Source organism: Chlorocebus sabaeus, chromosome 28 (assembly GCF_047675955.1).
Source record: "Chlorocebus sabaeus isolate Y175 chromosome 28, mChlSab1.0.hap1, whole genome shotgun sequence".
NCBI lineage: Eukaryota > Metazoa > Chordata > Mammalia > Primates > Cercopithecidae > Chlorocebus > Chlorocebus sabaeus.
Window position 1 is genome coordinate 7,562,242 of NC_132931.1, and position 14,256 is coordinate 7,576,497.

Genomic DNA, 14,256 nt, shown 5'->3' on the forward strand with positions numbered 1-14,256 from the left:
CGCGCTTGAACCAGGAAGTCGGAGGTTGCAGTGAGCTGAGATCGCGCCACTTCAGGCACTCCAACCTGGCGACAGAACAAGACTGTCTCAAAAAAAAAAATCCCATCCTGTTGGAAAGTGAGGCAAGGCACAAGGTGGAGCCGGCCCCAGAGCCTCACTCCTCACCTCTCTGGCCTGCCTTGCCCTGCCCTTGGGACAGCTGGAACCCCAGCAGTCACAGGGCTACCTTCTGTGTCTCCCTCCAGAGCTGCCCTCCTCGGAGCACCTGAGTGTGGCGGATGCCACCTGGCTGGCCCTGAACGTGGTGTCCGGCGGTGGCAGCTTCTCCAGCTCCCAGCCCATTGGTGTGACCAAGATCGCCAAGTCAGTCATCGCCCCACTGGCCGACCAGAACATCTCCGTGTTCATGCTGTCCACGTACCAGACAGACTTCATCCTGGTGAGCCGACCGTCACAGGCACACCTTACACACACACACCAGCCTCTCACACACACAGTCGTTCTCATCTCCCACCCCTTACAGCCTCACCCTTCCATGCTACTTCGCGGGGGGAGCAGAGTCTCAGGGTGAAAGGCCGGTGCCCCGGGCCCACATCCCCCAGGGCCACCAGGCACACACAGCCTCAACTTCTTGCCCCTAGGTGCGTGAGCGGGACCTGCCCTTTGTCACCCACACGTTGTCATCAGAGTTCACCATCCTGCGGGTCGTCAACGGCGAGACCGTGGCAGCCGAGAACCTCGGCATCACCAACGGCTTCGTGAAGCCCAAGTTGGGTGAGCTGGGGGCGGGGGTTTGTGCAGGAGAAACCTCACGAAGTTACCAGACCCAGCCGCAGACCAGCCTTGCTCTCAGCACGGGCTCCTGCCCACTGAGCATGAATGGAGTGCCAGGCAGAACGGGATGCAAAGGGCCTGGCGCGGTGGCTCATGCCTGTAATCCCAGCACTTTGGGAAGCCGAGGCAGGCAGATCACCTGAGGTCGGGAGTTCGAGACCAGCCTGACCAACATGGAGAGACCCTGTCTCTACTAAAAATATAAAATTAGCCAGGTATGGTGGTACATGCCTGTAATCCCAGCTACTGAGGAGGCCGAGGCAGGAGAATCGCTTGAACCCAGGAGGCCGGAGGTTGCGGTGAGCCGAGATCGTGCCATTGCACTCTAGTCTGGGCAACAAGAGCAAGACTCCATCTCAAAAAAAAAAAAAAGAATGTGATGCAAAGGTCCTAGGCAGGCCCTGCTGCCGTGTCTAGCAAGGGTGGTGGACGTGCATGCAGAGAGCAATGGCCAGAGGCCACTCCTGCGGTGGGTTTCCCTGGGCAGGGACTGTGATGCTGAAGCCTGGAACACAGGTAGGAACAGAGCCAGGTGGTGCCGGTTGGGAAGGGCATCCCAGACAGCCAGCATAGCATGTGCAAAGGCCCGTGGGCCTGAGGGCGAGATGGAGAATCAGGTCAGTGGTAATTGGTGGTAGAGGCTGGAGAAGCAGCAGTGACTAAGTCTCGGGGCCTGTGGCTGAGCCCTCCCCAGCCCTCTTCCCAGACCTTGCACCCACCCAAGCTGCCGCTTTCAGTCCCAGCCTCAGTGCCTGATATCTTTGTGCTCTTACAGTCCAGAGGCCGGTCATCCACCCACTGTCCAGCCCAAGCAACAGGTTCTGTGTCACCAGCCTGGACCCCGACACGCTGCCTGCTGTTGCCACACTCCTCATGGATGTCATGTTCTACTCCAATGGGTAGGGCCGCCTTGGGCATGAGGGGCCGCAGGGTGGGCCGGGGGAGACACGACTCCGCCTAGGAGTCGTAGTCTGAGAGAGGAGGCTTTGCCAGGAGCTCATCTGAGGGAAGAGATACAGACCTGCCCCAGAGCTGGCCTGAGCAAGAAACACGGAGAGCTCACCCTGGAGCTAGTCTGAGTAGGAAGGCAAGGACCCACCCCAGAGCTAGTCTGATGGGGGGACAGAGATCCGCCCCACAGCTAGTCTGCAGCTAGTCCGAGGTGGGGGACAAAGACCCGCCCCAGAGCTAGTCTAACGGGGGAGACAAAGACCCACCCCGGAACTAGTCTGAAGGAGGAGACATGGACCCACCCTGGAGCTAGTCTGAGGTGGGAGACACGGACCCACCCCAGAGCTAGTCTGAGGTGGGAGACAGACCTGCCCTGGAGCTAGTCTGAGGTGGGAGACACGGACCCGCTGTGAAACTAGTCCAGGGGGGAGCCATGGACCTGTCCCAGAGCTAGTCTGAGGGGGGAGACACGGACCTACCCTGGAGCTAGTCTGAGGGGGGAGACACGAACCTACCCTGGAGCTAGTCTGAGGGGAGAGACACGGACCTGCCTGACGCTGAGGAGGAGATACAGCTCTACCTAAAAGCCCCAGTCTCAGAGGGGAGACATCCTACCCTGGGAACCCCAAAATTTGGTGAAGCCCCAAAGACACACTGGGAGCTGTAACAAACTCCCCACTCCCCACTGAGCTCCAAGGACAGGCCCAGTCTGTTGAGGAGCCGAGAACTCAGATTGTTTCATTTGGTGAACAACAGACATTGTGTCACTTCCCCAGCGGACGTTGTAAAGTGTAGGCCAACGCGAGGTGGGGCGGGCCGGGGTCCAGCGTGCGGACAGTCACCACAGCCTGGGCTCTGAGATGCGGGCAGACCCGGGAAGGGGGCCATGTAGCCTGTGTTGGGGGCCGGCCGGGCCTCCAGCACTGCAAGGTGGAGCACCCGCCTCTGTGAATGCCATGAAATCATCCCCGTTGCATAGCAAGCAGAATGAGAAGGACACTGACCCAGGGTCACCCAGGTGGCATCAAAGCCTGGGCAGGGAGGGCCCAGCTTCCCTGGGCTGGTGTGAATGTGCAGGGGCCACAGGGGCCCCATCCTTACCAGCTGTCCCCGGTCCCCAGAGTGAAGGACCCCATGGCCACCGGGGATGACTGTGGCCACATCCGCTTCTTCTCCTTCTCCCTCATCGAGGGCTACATCTCCCTGGTGATGGACGTGCAGACACAGCAGAGGTGAGCCAGGCCCTGGGGTGAACGTTCAACCCAGGGTGGGCCCCAGGATCTGGGGGGACTCTGTGAGGGCACATCACCCACTTTGTCTTTTTTTCTTTTTTTTTTTTTTGGGTCTCGCTCTGTCGCCCGGGCTGGGGTGCAGTGGTGTGATCTCGGCTCACCACAACCTCTGCCTCTCAGGTTCAAGCAATTCTGCTGCCTCAGCTGGGATTACAGGCACATACCACCATGCCCAGCTAATTTTTGTATTTTTAGTAGAGACAGGGTTTTGCCACGTTGGCCAGGTTGGTCTCGAACTCCGGACCTCAGGCGATCCGCCCACCTCAGCCTCCCAAAGTGCTGGGATTACAGGTGTGATTTTTTTTTGTTTTTATTTTTATTGAGACAGGATCTTGCTCTGTCACCCATGCTGGAGTGCAGTGGCGCAATCATAGTTCACTGCAACCTCTGTCCCCCGGGTTCAAGCAATCCGCATGCTTCAGCCTTCTGAATAGCTGGGGCTACAGGTGCCTGCCACCACACCTGGCTAATTTTTGTATTTTTATTTATTTTTTGAGACGGGGTCTCACTCTGTCGCCCAGGCTGGAGTGCAGTGGCGCGATCTGAGCTCACTACAACTTCTGCCTCCCAGGTTCAAGTGATTCTCCTGCCTCAGCCTCCGAGTAGCTGGGATTACAGGCGCACACCACCATACCCTATTTTTTTCTTTTTTTTTTTTCTAGAGACAGGGTTTTACCATGTTGGCCAGGCTGGCCGTGAACTCCTGACCTCAAGTGATTCACCCACTTCAGCCTCCCAAAGTGCTGAGATTACCGGTGTGAGCCACCGCGCCTGGCCTGGTTTTGTATTTTTAGTAGAGATGGGGCTTCGCCATGTTGACCAGGCTGGTCTCGAACTTCTGACCGCAAGTGATCTGCCAGCCTCGGCCTCCCAAAGTGCTGGGATTACAGGCGTGAGCCACCACACCTGGCCACTTTGTCTGTAATAAACCCTCACCATAGCCCTTCATCATAAGTGAACTGGCCCCCCAGCTCAGAGAGGTACAGCGGTTGTCTGAGGTCCACTGTGGGGTGGTGGCATAGTGGGGATTTGAACCGCAGCCCCGGTGCTATTTCTCCCTCAGCTTCTGCTCTGGACCTGGGAAGAGGTGTCTAGACCAGCCTTAGCAAGGGTTTGGTCTTGTTCCAAAGCCCAGCTTGACATCACCCTCCCTATCTGCCTCCCCGCAAGACGAGGAGGCTGCGGGCTGAATGGGTCCAGAGTGTCTGGCAGGGATTGTCTTTGGGGGGTCCTGAGCTCTGCCCAACCCATCCACCTGTCTGGCCAGCCCCATGCCTTGCGCTGGCTGGTGCACCAGCACGCCAAGGAGGGAGCGCAATTTACATCAGCCTCGGGGATTCTTCTCTCGATCCTTTCGAAGGTTTCCTAGTAACTTGCTGTTCACAAGCGCATCCGGAGAGCTCTGGAAGATGGTCCGGATTGGAGGACAGCCCCTGGGGTTTGGTGAGTCCTGCGGGGATTGCACGGGGAATTGAGGGGAGCTGGCATTGCTGAGCTCACTCACATACATTGTCCGCAGTGACTCAGCCCCTGCTGGGGGGTACAGATGGGGAGACTGAGGCTTGGGGACCCTGAAGTTTCTGTTGCTCCCCAGTGTGTGGTAGGTGTACACAGGCCTCTTGGGGATGGGGGGTGCAGGCTTCAATCAGAGCGCTTTTATTTTGCCCCCTCTCGAAAATTAATATGTTGCTTATTATTAGAAAATTAAACAGCTGGGCGCAGTGGCTCATGCTTGTAATCCCAGCACTTTGGGAGGCCGAGGTGGAAGGATCCATTGAGTCCGGGAGTTCTATACCAGCCCGGGAAACATAGCGAGGCCCTGTCTCTACCAAAAGTTTTAAAATTAGCTGGGCATGGTGGCCGGTGCCTGTAATCCCAGCTACTCAGGAGGCTGAGGCAGGAGAATTACTTGAGCCCAAGAGTTCAAGGCTGCAGTGAGCCATGATCATGCCATTGTACTCCAACCTGGGCAACAGAGCAAATCTTTGTCTCTGAAAATTAAAAAAAAGAGGCCGGGCGAGGAGGCTTGTGCCTGTAATCCCAGCATTTTGGGAGGCCAAGGCAGGTGGATCACCTGAGGTCAGGAGTATGAGACCAGCCTGGCCAACATGATGAAACCCCGTGTCTACTGAGAATACAAAAGATTAGCCAGGCGTGCTGGCGTGTGCCTGTAATCCTAGCTACTCAGGAGGCCGAGACAGGAGTATTGCTTGAACCCAGGAGGTGGAGGTTGCAGTGAGCCAAGATCGTGCCGTTGCACTTCAGCCTGATAACAGAGCAAGACTCTGTCTCAAAAAAATAATAAATTAAATTTAAAAAAGAATAAATTGGGGCTGTGATAAAAATTAAAGAGAAAAAAAATCATTACTTAGTTCCACAGCTCAAAGATAATAGCTGCTGGCAACTTTTTAACGTGTTTTTTTCACATAAATACATGTAGTTGTCAGACATCTCCCAGAGAGTCTGACACCCACCACTTTACCCCTAAATGCCTCACCTTTTCCATCCTGGGAAGAAGCACTTTCTCCTGTATAACCACAATGACAGGATTCCACAGGAGAAAATTGTCAGTCATTCCCTAAGACTCAGTCTTTCCTCTGTTTCCACAATTGTCCAGACAGTGTCTTTGGTGGATAACATTTTTTTTTTTTTTTTTTTTTTTTTTGCTTTTTTTTTCTTTTTGAGACAGGATCTTGCTCTGTCACCCAGGCTGAAGTGCAATAGCATAATCTTGGCTCACTGCAGTCTTCGCCTCCCGGGTTCAAGTGGTCCTCCTGCCTCAGCCTCCCAAGTTGCTGGAACTGTAAGCGTGCGCCACCACACCCGGCTAATTTTTGTATTTTTAGTAGAGATGGGATTTCACTATGTTGGCCAGGCTGGTCTCGAACTCCTGACCTCAGGTGATCCGCCCGCTTCAGCCTCCCAGAGTGCTGGGATTACAGGCATAAGCCACCACGCTCAGCCAAGGTGCTACACTTTTAAACAGCCAGATCTCGTGAGAACTTACTGTCACAAGAACAGTACTAAGAGGATGATGCTAAACCATTCATGAGCAATCCACTCCCGTAATCCAGTCAGCTTGCACCAGGCCCCACCTCCAGCACTTCAGATTACAATTGGAGGATTTGGGCAGAAACACAAAGCCAAACTGTGTCACTGGCCAGCAACCAGAGAAGGCTCTTGGATGGGGGACATCTGGGTTAAGCCTTCAAGAGGGATGGGGATGGCGAGTGGGAGGCCGGGTGCGGTGGCTCATGCTTGTAATTCCAGCACTTTGGTAAGTTGAGGTGGATGGATCACTTAAGGTCAGGAGTTCGAGACCAGCCTGGCCAACATGGTGAAACCCCATCTCTACTAAAAATACAAAAAAAATTAGCTGGGCGTGGTGGTGCACACCTATAATCTCAGCTATTTGGGAGGCTAGGGCACGAGGATTGCTTGAACTCAGGAGGCGGAGGTTGTAGTGAGGTGAGCTCACGCCAGTGCACTCCAGCCTGGGTGATGGAGCAAGACTCTGTCTCAAAAGAAAATAAAAGGGATGGCAGATGGGAATCTCTAGGAGGATGGTGGGTGCAGGGTAGGCATTGCCCACTGAGGGTAGAGGCTGAAGAGCCACAGAGGCCAGGGTAGCCAGGTTACACAGAGGCTAAGGACGGTCTCCCCTGTCCCTAGATGAGTGTGGCATCGTGGCCCAGATCTCAGAGCCCTTGGCCGCCGCGGACATCCCAGCCTACTACATCAGTACTTTCAAGTTCGATCATGCACTTGTGAGTGTCCAGACCCAGACCCCTCCAGGGCAGGGCCGGGGCGGGGAAGCAGGTTTCCTGGGCTCACGGGCAGGCATCTGCCTCCTCTCCCCCCGCACAGGTCCCGGAAGAGAACATCAGTGGTGTCATCAGTGCCCTGAAGGTCAGCCAAGCAGAGAAGCACTAGAAGGACCTCTTCTCCTCCTCCCTGCCGCCGCCCGGGCCCAGCCCTAACCCCGAAGATTGATCTTGCAGTATTTCTCTACAGACTGGAAAATCGGCCTGGGGACCCCGAGAAAGGGGCCTCTCCGGGAGACTCCGTCGATTGCCAATCCCTCCAGGCCAGGGGCCCACGCCAAGGCCTCCCCATGCCCTCCTGCCTTCCCGGAGCCCCCTGGGCCCTCCAGAGGACGACCTTTCTCTTCCCCGCCTCCCCACCCCAGAAAATGCTTTCGGAGGCCCAGGGAGCTTGTGAGCTGATGCGCCTTTTCATCTGGCCTCACCCGTGGTCAGGGGCAGATGCTGAGGGAAGCCGGTCCCTCCTACGAGACACCGGCGTGCCAGCTGTCATGTCACCTTGCAGGGTTGGAGCTGGCAGGGTGGGGCCGAGTTTGGGGCACCTGGGAAGATTTGGGGGTGAGTACTGGTCTCTGCTTCCATCAGCTCAGGGCTGGTTCCCTCAGAATGGAGGCCAGCACGGCCCCCTCAGGTCATCGGGGCTGGTGAGGCTCAGACAGGAGCCCAGGTGGGATCCTCGAGCTGGGAAGGACCCAGACTCCCCCCGTACCCCGCCTGCCAACCACAGGGCCTGGGCCCAACCCCCAGCAAGACTGCCAAGAGGGCCCTGTCCAGACCCTCCCCCACAAGCACCCAGTCCTTGGGGGAGGAGGGAGGGTCCTAGGAGGCCCACCAGCCTGGAGCACCAGCTCCTGTCCCCTCGGCTCTCCCTGGACCAGACTTGGGCAGGTAGAGCCTCAGCTTCCCCCAGCAGGGACATCCCTGGCTTTCCGGGCCTGGGGTCTCTTAGATGGTGTCCCACCTCCCCAACAGACGACTAGACCAGCATAGGACTCCCGCCGTCCTCCTCCCTCCCGTGCCCCCAACTCACCTGCCTGCCCGCCCGCCCCTCGGTCGGGGGCTGTGGCATTCATGAGTACTTGACCCAGGAGGCAGCTTAACTGAGCCTTAATAGAGAAAACCATACTTTGTTTTAGTTTTTTATTTAATGTATTTGCACCCAGGCTGCTGTTGGCGGTAGTTCCTGTTTGGCGAGGATAGGACCTATTTGAGTTCTGTCAAGGGGGCCTGGAGGCTCCGTGTCCCTAAGCTGGTGCTCTGTGGCTCCAGGGACAGGCATAGGAGTGGGGAGATGTCACAGGAGCCTTGGCCCTGTCTTCTGAAGGGAAACTGGGAGCAGAGATTAGTTGCAAGACGCTGGAGCCGCTGGCAGCCCACATAGGATCCCCCCCAACCAGCTGTGGTTCTGTCTGAGCAGCGGAGGGGGTGAGGGAACCCGAGGGCCATGGGGAGGTGGACAGCGGGTGGTGGGCGAGCTCAGTGTTCATGTCCAGGAGGCATGGGGTTAGCCAGGGTGTCCCTTCCAGTGGGATGGCTTTCTGGATGAGCAGGACCGAGGGCCCCTGTGGCTTTAGCTCTGGTGATTGAATTGTGCTGTTTTGTTTTGTTTTTTTCTTTTTTTTTTTTTTTTTTTTTTGAGATGGGAGTCTTGCTCTGTTGCCCAGGCTGGAGTGCAGTGGCACGATCTTGGCTCACTGCAACCTCCTTCTCCCAGGTTCAAGTGATTCTCCTGCCTCAGCCTCCCGAGTAGCTGGGATGACAGGCACGTGCCACCACACCTGGCTAGTTATTGTGTTTTTAATACAGACGGGGTTTCGTCACGTTGCTCAGGCTGGTCTTGAACTCCTGAGCTCAAGTGATCCGCCCGCCTCGACCTCCCAAAATGCTGGGATGACAGGCGTGAGCCACCGCACCCGGCCAAGTTGTGCTGTTTCTGAGGTCAGAGGAGAAGGGATATTTTCTAGTCCTGGCAAAGTGCTCCCCGCTGCTCTGAGCTGAGTGGGACCCTTGGTGCCCTGGAAGCCCACCAGATAGAGAAGCTGTTCTTTAAGATCCTTGTGGGTGTTCGGGACCCACCACATGAATTAGAAACCAACTTTTTTTTTTTTTTTTTTTTTTTAAGTTAATTCGTTTTGCACAAAACTCCAAAACAAAACTCGTACATTACTGGTCCCAAAAGGGAGGCGGCCGAGTGGGGCAGGGCTGCGGTGAAAGCCCTGAGTCCCCTTTCTGACCTTGCAAGGCCTTGATTTTCCTTTCTGTCATTTCCCCCTGACGGTGTCATTTCTCTGCCTTTCCTTCCCGCCGTGCAAGTGTGTCGGCCCCGTGACCCCAGAGTCGTGTGTCCCCTAGACTTCCTAGGACGTATCTATTGTACACACCTATAAATACTGTGTTTTATGTTGATAGAGATATATACTGTAAATAGCATATATACTTGAGCAATATATATGTTAATATATACTGTGTGCGCAGTCCGTGGACACAGCTCCCTGCTGTGTGTGCACACGTGTGTGGGCGTGACGGCCTCCACCCCGCGCCGTCTGCCATGCACGCGGGCACGTGAGCCACCATATATTTTTAATTCAAGTATATAGGCAATACGATTATTAGAGAAGCCGACGGGTTCCCTCAGACCTGACTGGAGAGAACAAAGCCAGCAGCTCAAAGAGCCTGCGACACGGGACGTGGGATGGGTGCTGAGAGCCCGCTGTGGCGTGGGTCATGCCTCCCGCAGCCCGCTTTCCCCAGCCAAGGTCCCTGGGTACCCTTGTTTTATTTGGGGGGACGTTGATCCCGAGGGAGGAATATTTGGAATTTCTTGCTTTTAATCAGAATACCCCCTCTCCCCTGTCCCCCACCAGCAGCCTCACCCTGAAGACCTGGGCCTGCTGAGTGGGCCACACGCTGCCTGCATCCCGCCTCCGTGGGTGGCAGTTTTTACACAGGTGGCTTATCTGTTTTTTTGTTGTTGTTGTTTTTTGTAACCTGCAAGCTTAGAAATCTCAGGTTCTGCTCCCGGGGCGCCTCCTCGGGACTGGCCTTGTGTAATGGAGAAAAGCACGCATGTTGGGGCGCGCCGTGGCCAGGGTATGGCTCTCCGCCCTGGCTGGCGCTGCAGGGGTGGTCCCTGTTCCAGCCCGATCCATGGGAGCTGCCCCCCGGGGACCCCGCTCCTCGGTCACAGGGGGCCCCTTTAGTTTTCCCGTCCCCATCCTGCTCGTGTAAAGCTTGGTTTATCTTCTCGGCGTCCTGTGTGTAGTGTCGTTTTGGTTTGATCTCCACAGCTCTTTGGGGGTGGGGCGTGAGTGTGATTTTCCCTAGGCAGGGACCATCTGCCCTCGTCCCCCAGCCACCTCCTGGTCTGCTGGGTGGGAGCGTCTCTCCAGGCCCCAGACCCCACTTGGAGGTGCGTGTGTTTCTCGGAGGGGCTCCATCCGCAGTGGCGTGGAACTCTGTACCTATCTGCTGTCCATCCCTCGGAGGGAATCAGAGGATTGGGCCCGTTATCTTGGCGCTGGCGGATGGGGCAGGTGTCTGGCGGGGAGAAAGAGGGCTCTCCATCCATGATGTGGATTTTTTTTGTTTTGTTTTTGAGATGGAGTCTTGCTCTGTCACCCAGGCTGGAGTGCAGGGGCACGATCTCAGCTCACTGCAGCAACCTCCACCTCCTGGGTTCAAGCGCGTCTCCTGCCTCAGCCTCCCGTGTAGCTGGGATTACAGGTGCCCGCCACCACGCCTGGCTCATTTTTGTATTTTTAATAGAGACGGGGTTTCACCATGTTGGCCAGGCTGGTCTTGAACTCCTGACCTCAAGTGATCCGCCTGCCTTGGCCTGCCAAAGTGCTGGGATTACAGGCGTGAGACACCGTGCCTGGCCTCGTGGAATTTCTAGGGGCGAGCAGGTGGCCCTGGGGCTGCCACTTGGGCTCCTGGAGTGTGTGTCTTGGCCCCTGTGTGGTTCTCCAGTAGGAAAAGCTCAGACAGTCTCAACCCCCACCCTCTTCCCTTGCTGCACACTGAGTACCAGTGGGAACTGAAGGATGGGGAGGAACAGAGCAGTGACCACCCGCTCCCTGCCACTGAAAAGTTCTGCCTCGTCGTGGGGCTCCCCTGGTTTCCAAGACACCCCTTTTTCCCTCATTCGCTCATCCTGACCCAGCGAAGATCTGGGCATTGCTGACTCTGCACCTCCTTCCTCCATGGGCATCTCTAGGACTGCCCCCCTTCAAGGGGCACTGCCCATGCCACCGTCCTCAGCCCAGGGCATGCATCCGAGCTGGAGAGGTTTGCAGGCCTGACCCCGGTAGCCTCCCGTCCCCAAGACTCAGAGGCGGGGGCCCAGAGCCTCAATCCAAACCACCGGCACTCTCACCTCCAGGCACCAGGCTGTTGGTAGGAAAGGAAGGAGCTGGGGGATCACAGGCTCCCAGTGTGGCCTCCGGAAGCAGCAGCATAGCCACAGTGATATTTGTTTAGCAGGAGGAGGCTTGGTCTGGAGGGGCTTGCCCCTCTGAGGTGACAGAGGATGCCCCGGAGGTCAGGAGAGAAGACTGGGAAGACAGGAAGGGCCAGGCCTCTGTCAAGGCCTCTGCAGGGCACTATTTGCCTGGTGATCTTCAAAGCTGAACCCCGGCCCCCTCCCACCAGCCCCCTCCTCCTGGCCACATTTTCCAGGGATACCCTGGGGAGTCCTAAGGCCACCCTGGGCCCCTTTCTGAGCCTTGAGATCTGGATGTGGGGACAACCAGGGCTTTTCCCAGCCCCAGCTAAGAGAGGGGTCTTTAAGGCAAGAGCACTCCAGCCCTGCAAATGGGGGGGGGGGGTGTCTGTTTTTGGTTTTTTTTTTTTTTGAGCCGGAGTCTCACCCTGTCACCCAGGCTGGAATGCAGTGGTGCGATCTCAGCTCGCTGCAACCTCTGCTTTCCAGGTTCAAGCGATTCTCCTGCCTCAGCCTCCCAAGTAGCTGGGATTACAAGCACCTGCCACCACGCTCAGCTAATTTTTGTATTTTTAGTAGAGACGGAGTTTCGCCATTGGCCAGGCTGGTCTCGAACTCCTGACCTCAGGTGATCCATCCACTTTAGCCTCCCAAAGTGCTGGGATTACAGGTGTGAGCCACCGCGCCCAGCCGGTGGGATTTTTGACACCACTTCCTGAGTGAAGCACTTTGCATGGGGATGGGAAGAAGCTCCCCCAACCTTCTAACCCGCTCCGAGCAGGCCTGGAGCAGTGGAGACAGTGAATGGTGTAATAGGCAGAGCCTGAGTGAGGCCAGTGGGCTTCTCCAACAGAGAAAATACATTGGCTTTGGGTACCATGCTGAGGGAGGGGGTTAGGCCTGGCGGGGGCCCATTCAAAGGAGGCCAGGCCCGGTGGCTCAGGACTGTCATCCCAGCACTTTGGGAAGCCAAGGCAGGAGGAGAGCTTGAGGCCAGGAGGTCAAGACAAACCTGGTCAACATAGCAAGACCCTGCCTGTACAAAAAATAACAAGAGGCCCCAGGGAAGGAAGCCAGCCAGGTGCAGCCTGGAGCAGAGGCAGGAGCCTGAGGCCTGAGCCCTGGCATCCGGGGGCCGCCTGGTGGCCAAGAGCTTGTGGCTGTCGCTACAAGGGAAGAGGAGCTATGGAAATTGGAAGTGCAGGTCGGCCTGTGTGCTAGGAGTGGGGACACAGGCCTGGGTGGTTTGTGCACATGCGTGTGCATGTACGTGTGAGCGCGGATGTGTTCCTATGCATTAGTGTGTGCGTGCACGCGTGCTGAGATAATGGGACTGGCTCTTGGAGTATTTTGAGTTCTCAGTGGCAGTCTTGCTTTCGGGCCTCGAGTGCAGAAATTAGGTGAGTGAGGTTAGGACTCGAATGCAGGCCCTGGCTCCAGGGGAGAGGGTGGGGCATCTCTGGTAGGATGGCCTCACCCCATTTGTCAGAACTACTCTGGAGCGGGGCAGAGGTGTGAGGAACAGTTTGAGCAGTTCTGGCTCAGGGTCATTCATGAGGTTGCTATTGTCCGAAATTTTAGCTAAGGATTGGAGGATGCACTTCTGAGTTAGGCCTGGCTGTAGGCAGGAGGCCTCAGTCCTTCCCCAGGTCGGCCAATCCACGGGGCTGCTTGAGTGTCCCCACAATATGGCGCTCGGCTTCCCCCCAGAGCAAGAGCTTCAAAGGCACAGGGTAGAAGCCGAAGTGTTATTTTTATCCCTAGCCTCAGAATTCACACACTGTTGCCTCCACCATGCTCTGGTGTGATGCAGCCCAGCTCTGACTTGAAGGGACTGGGGCTGCCCGTGCCGACTCTCCAAAGGTCCATCCTAAAGATGGCGTTCACAGGGAGAGTTTTTGGGGGCTGGTGCTCCCTCATCTACTGGGGCTCATTCTGGAAGAAGGTCCAGAATTGGAGACCACCGCCCCTCACCCAACTTTGGAGGTGGCAGGGTGAACAGCAGACCAAGTTCAGGTCCCAAGACAGGCCAAGGCCAATGCGGTTTCCCTTCCATTGCCTCAGTTTACCTGTATTCAGAAGACGGTCCAGGAGGAGTTGAGCAGAGTTCCCTCTAAAAGAGTAGGGAGCTGATAACAGTCCCAAGCCCTCCTCTTTCTCTATGCCAAAATCATTTCCGTTATCCTGAGATGGGGGTGATTGGATGAATGGTGTACTGAGGGACCTCTGCCCTGCCCAGAGCCCCCCATCGTAGTGGGGACAGGGGACTTCCTGCCCACGGCCCCCTCCAGCCCTCACCTGGCTTGCCCGAGTCACCAGCAGCAGCAGCGGCGTTTTGTCGGTCCCAAGATCTGGGTGAAGGGGAGAACCCGCCATCTTATCCCTACCCCCCGGGGCCCTCAAGCTTATTTTCTTGTTGAAGAAACACAAAACCCTCGAGATTCATGTACTGTATGTTGGAGAGAAAAAAAAATTACCTAATGTTCCCCCAAAAAAGACAGTATATTTTGTACTTTGTAAAGTGTTAATTAAAATGAAAAGAAAGAAAAAAAACGATGCTGGCTGGTGGCTGTCTGGTTTTTTGCTGATCTAGCCAGAACTTGGTCTCATCTCTTTCTCCTCCATACTGTGGTTGGGGGAACACAGACCAGGGGCTAGAGGCGGGTAGAAAAACACGCGGAATCTGAGGAAGGGCCCCCAGAGCCAGAGGGGTTGTATTAGTTATCTGAGCTGCATAACAAATTGCTCCCAAACTTAGCAGCTTAATATGATCATTATTTATGGATCATTTTCTGTGGGTCAGGAATTCAGGAAGTTTGGCTGAGCAATTCTGGCTCAGAGTCACTCATGAGGTTGCCGTTGTCTGAAATCTTAGCTAAGGACTGAAGGATGCACTTCTAAGTTAGGCCTGGCT

The 14,256-nt window shown here is 56.0% G+C and overlaps 1 protein-coding gene across 1 annotated transcript in view; it reads left to right on the forward strand.

The window, feature by feature from the left end:
• CASTOR2 (cytosolic arginine sensor for mTORC1 subunit 2) overlaps nt 1–13,899 on the forward strand; it is a 68,473-nt gene extending 54,574 nt beyond the window's left edge. The window contains exons 3-9 of the mRNA XM_008018305.3: nt 246–439; nt 642–774; nt 1,610–1,733; nt 2,907–3,017; nt 4,438–4,520; nt 6,750–6,844; nt 6,945–13,899. Coding sequence (XP_008016496.1) covers nt 246–439; nt 642–774; nt 1,610–1,733; nt 2,907–3,017; nt 4,438–4,520; nt 6,750–6,844; nt 6,945–7,010 — 806 coding nt within the window. The 3' untranslated portion in view covers nt 7,011–13,899. The remainder of the gene's footprint in view (nt 1–245; nt 440–641; nt 775–1,609; nt 1,734–2,906; nt 3,018–4,437; nt 4,521–6,749; nt 6,845–6,944) is intronic.
• The last annotated feature ends 357 nt before the right edge of the window (nt 13,900–14,256 follow it).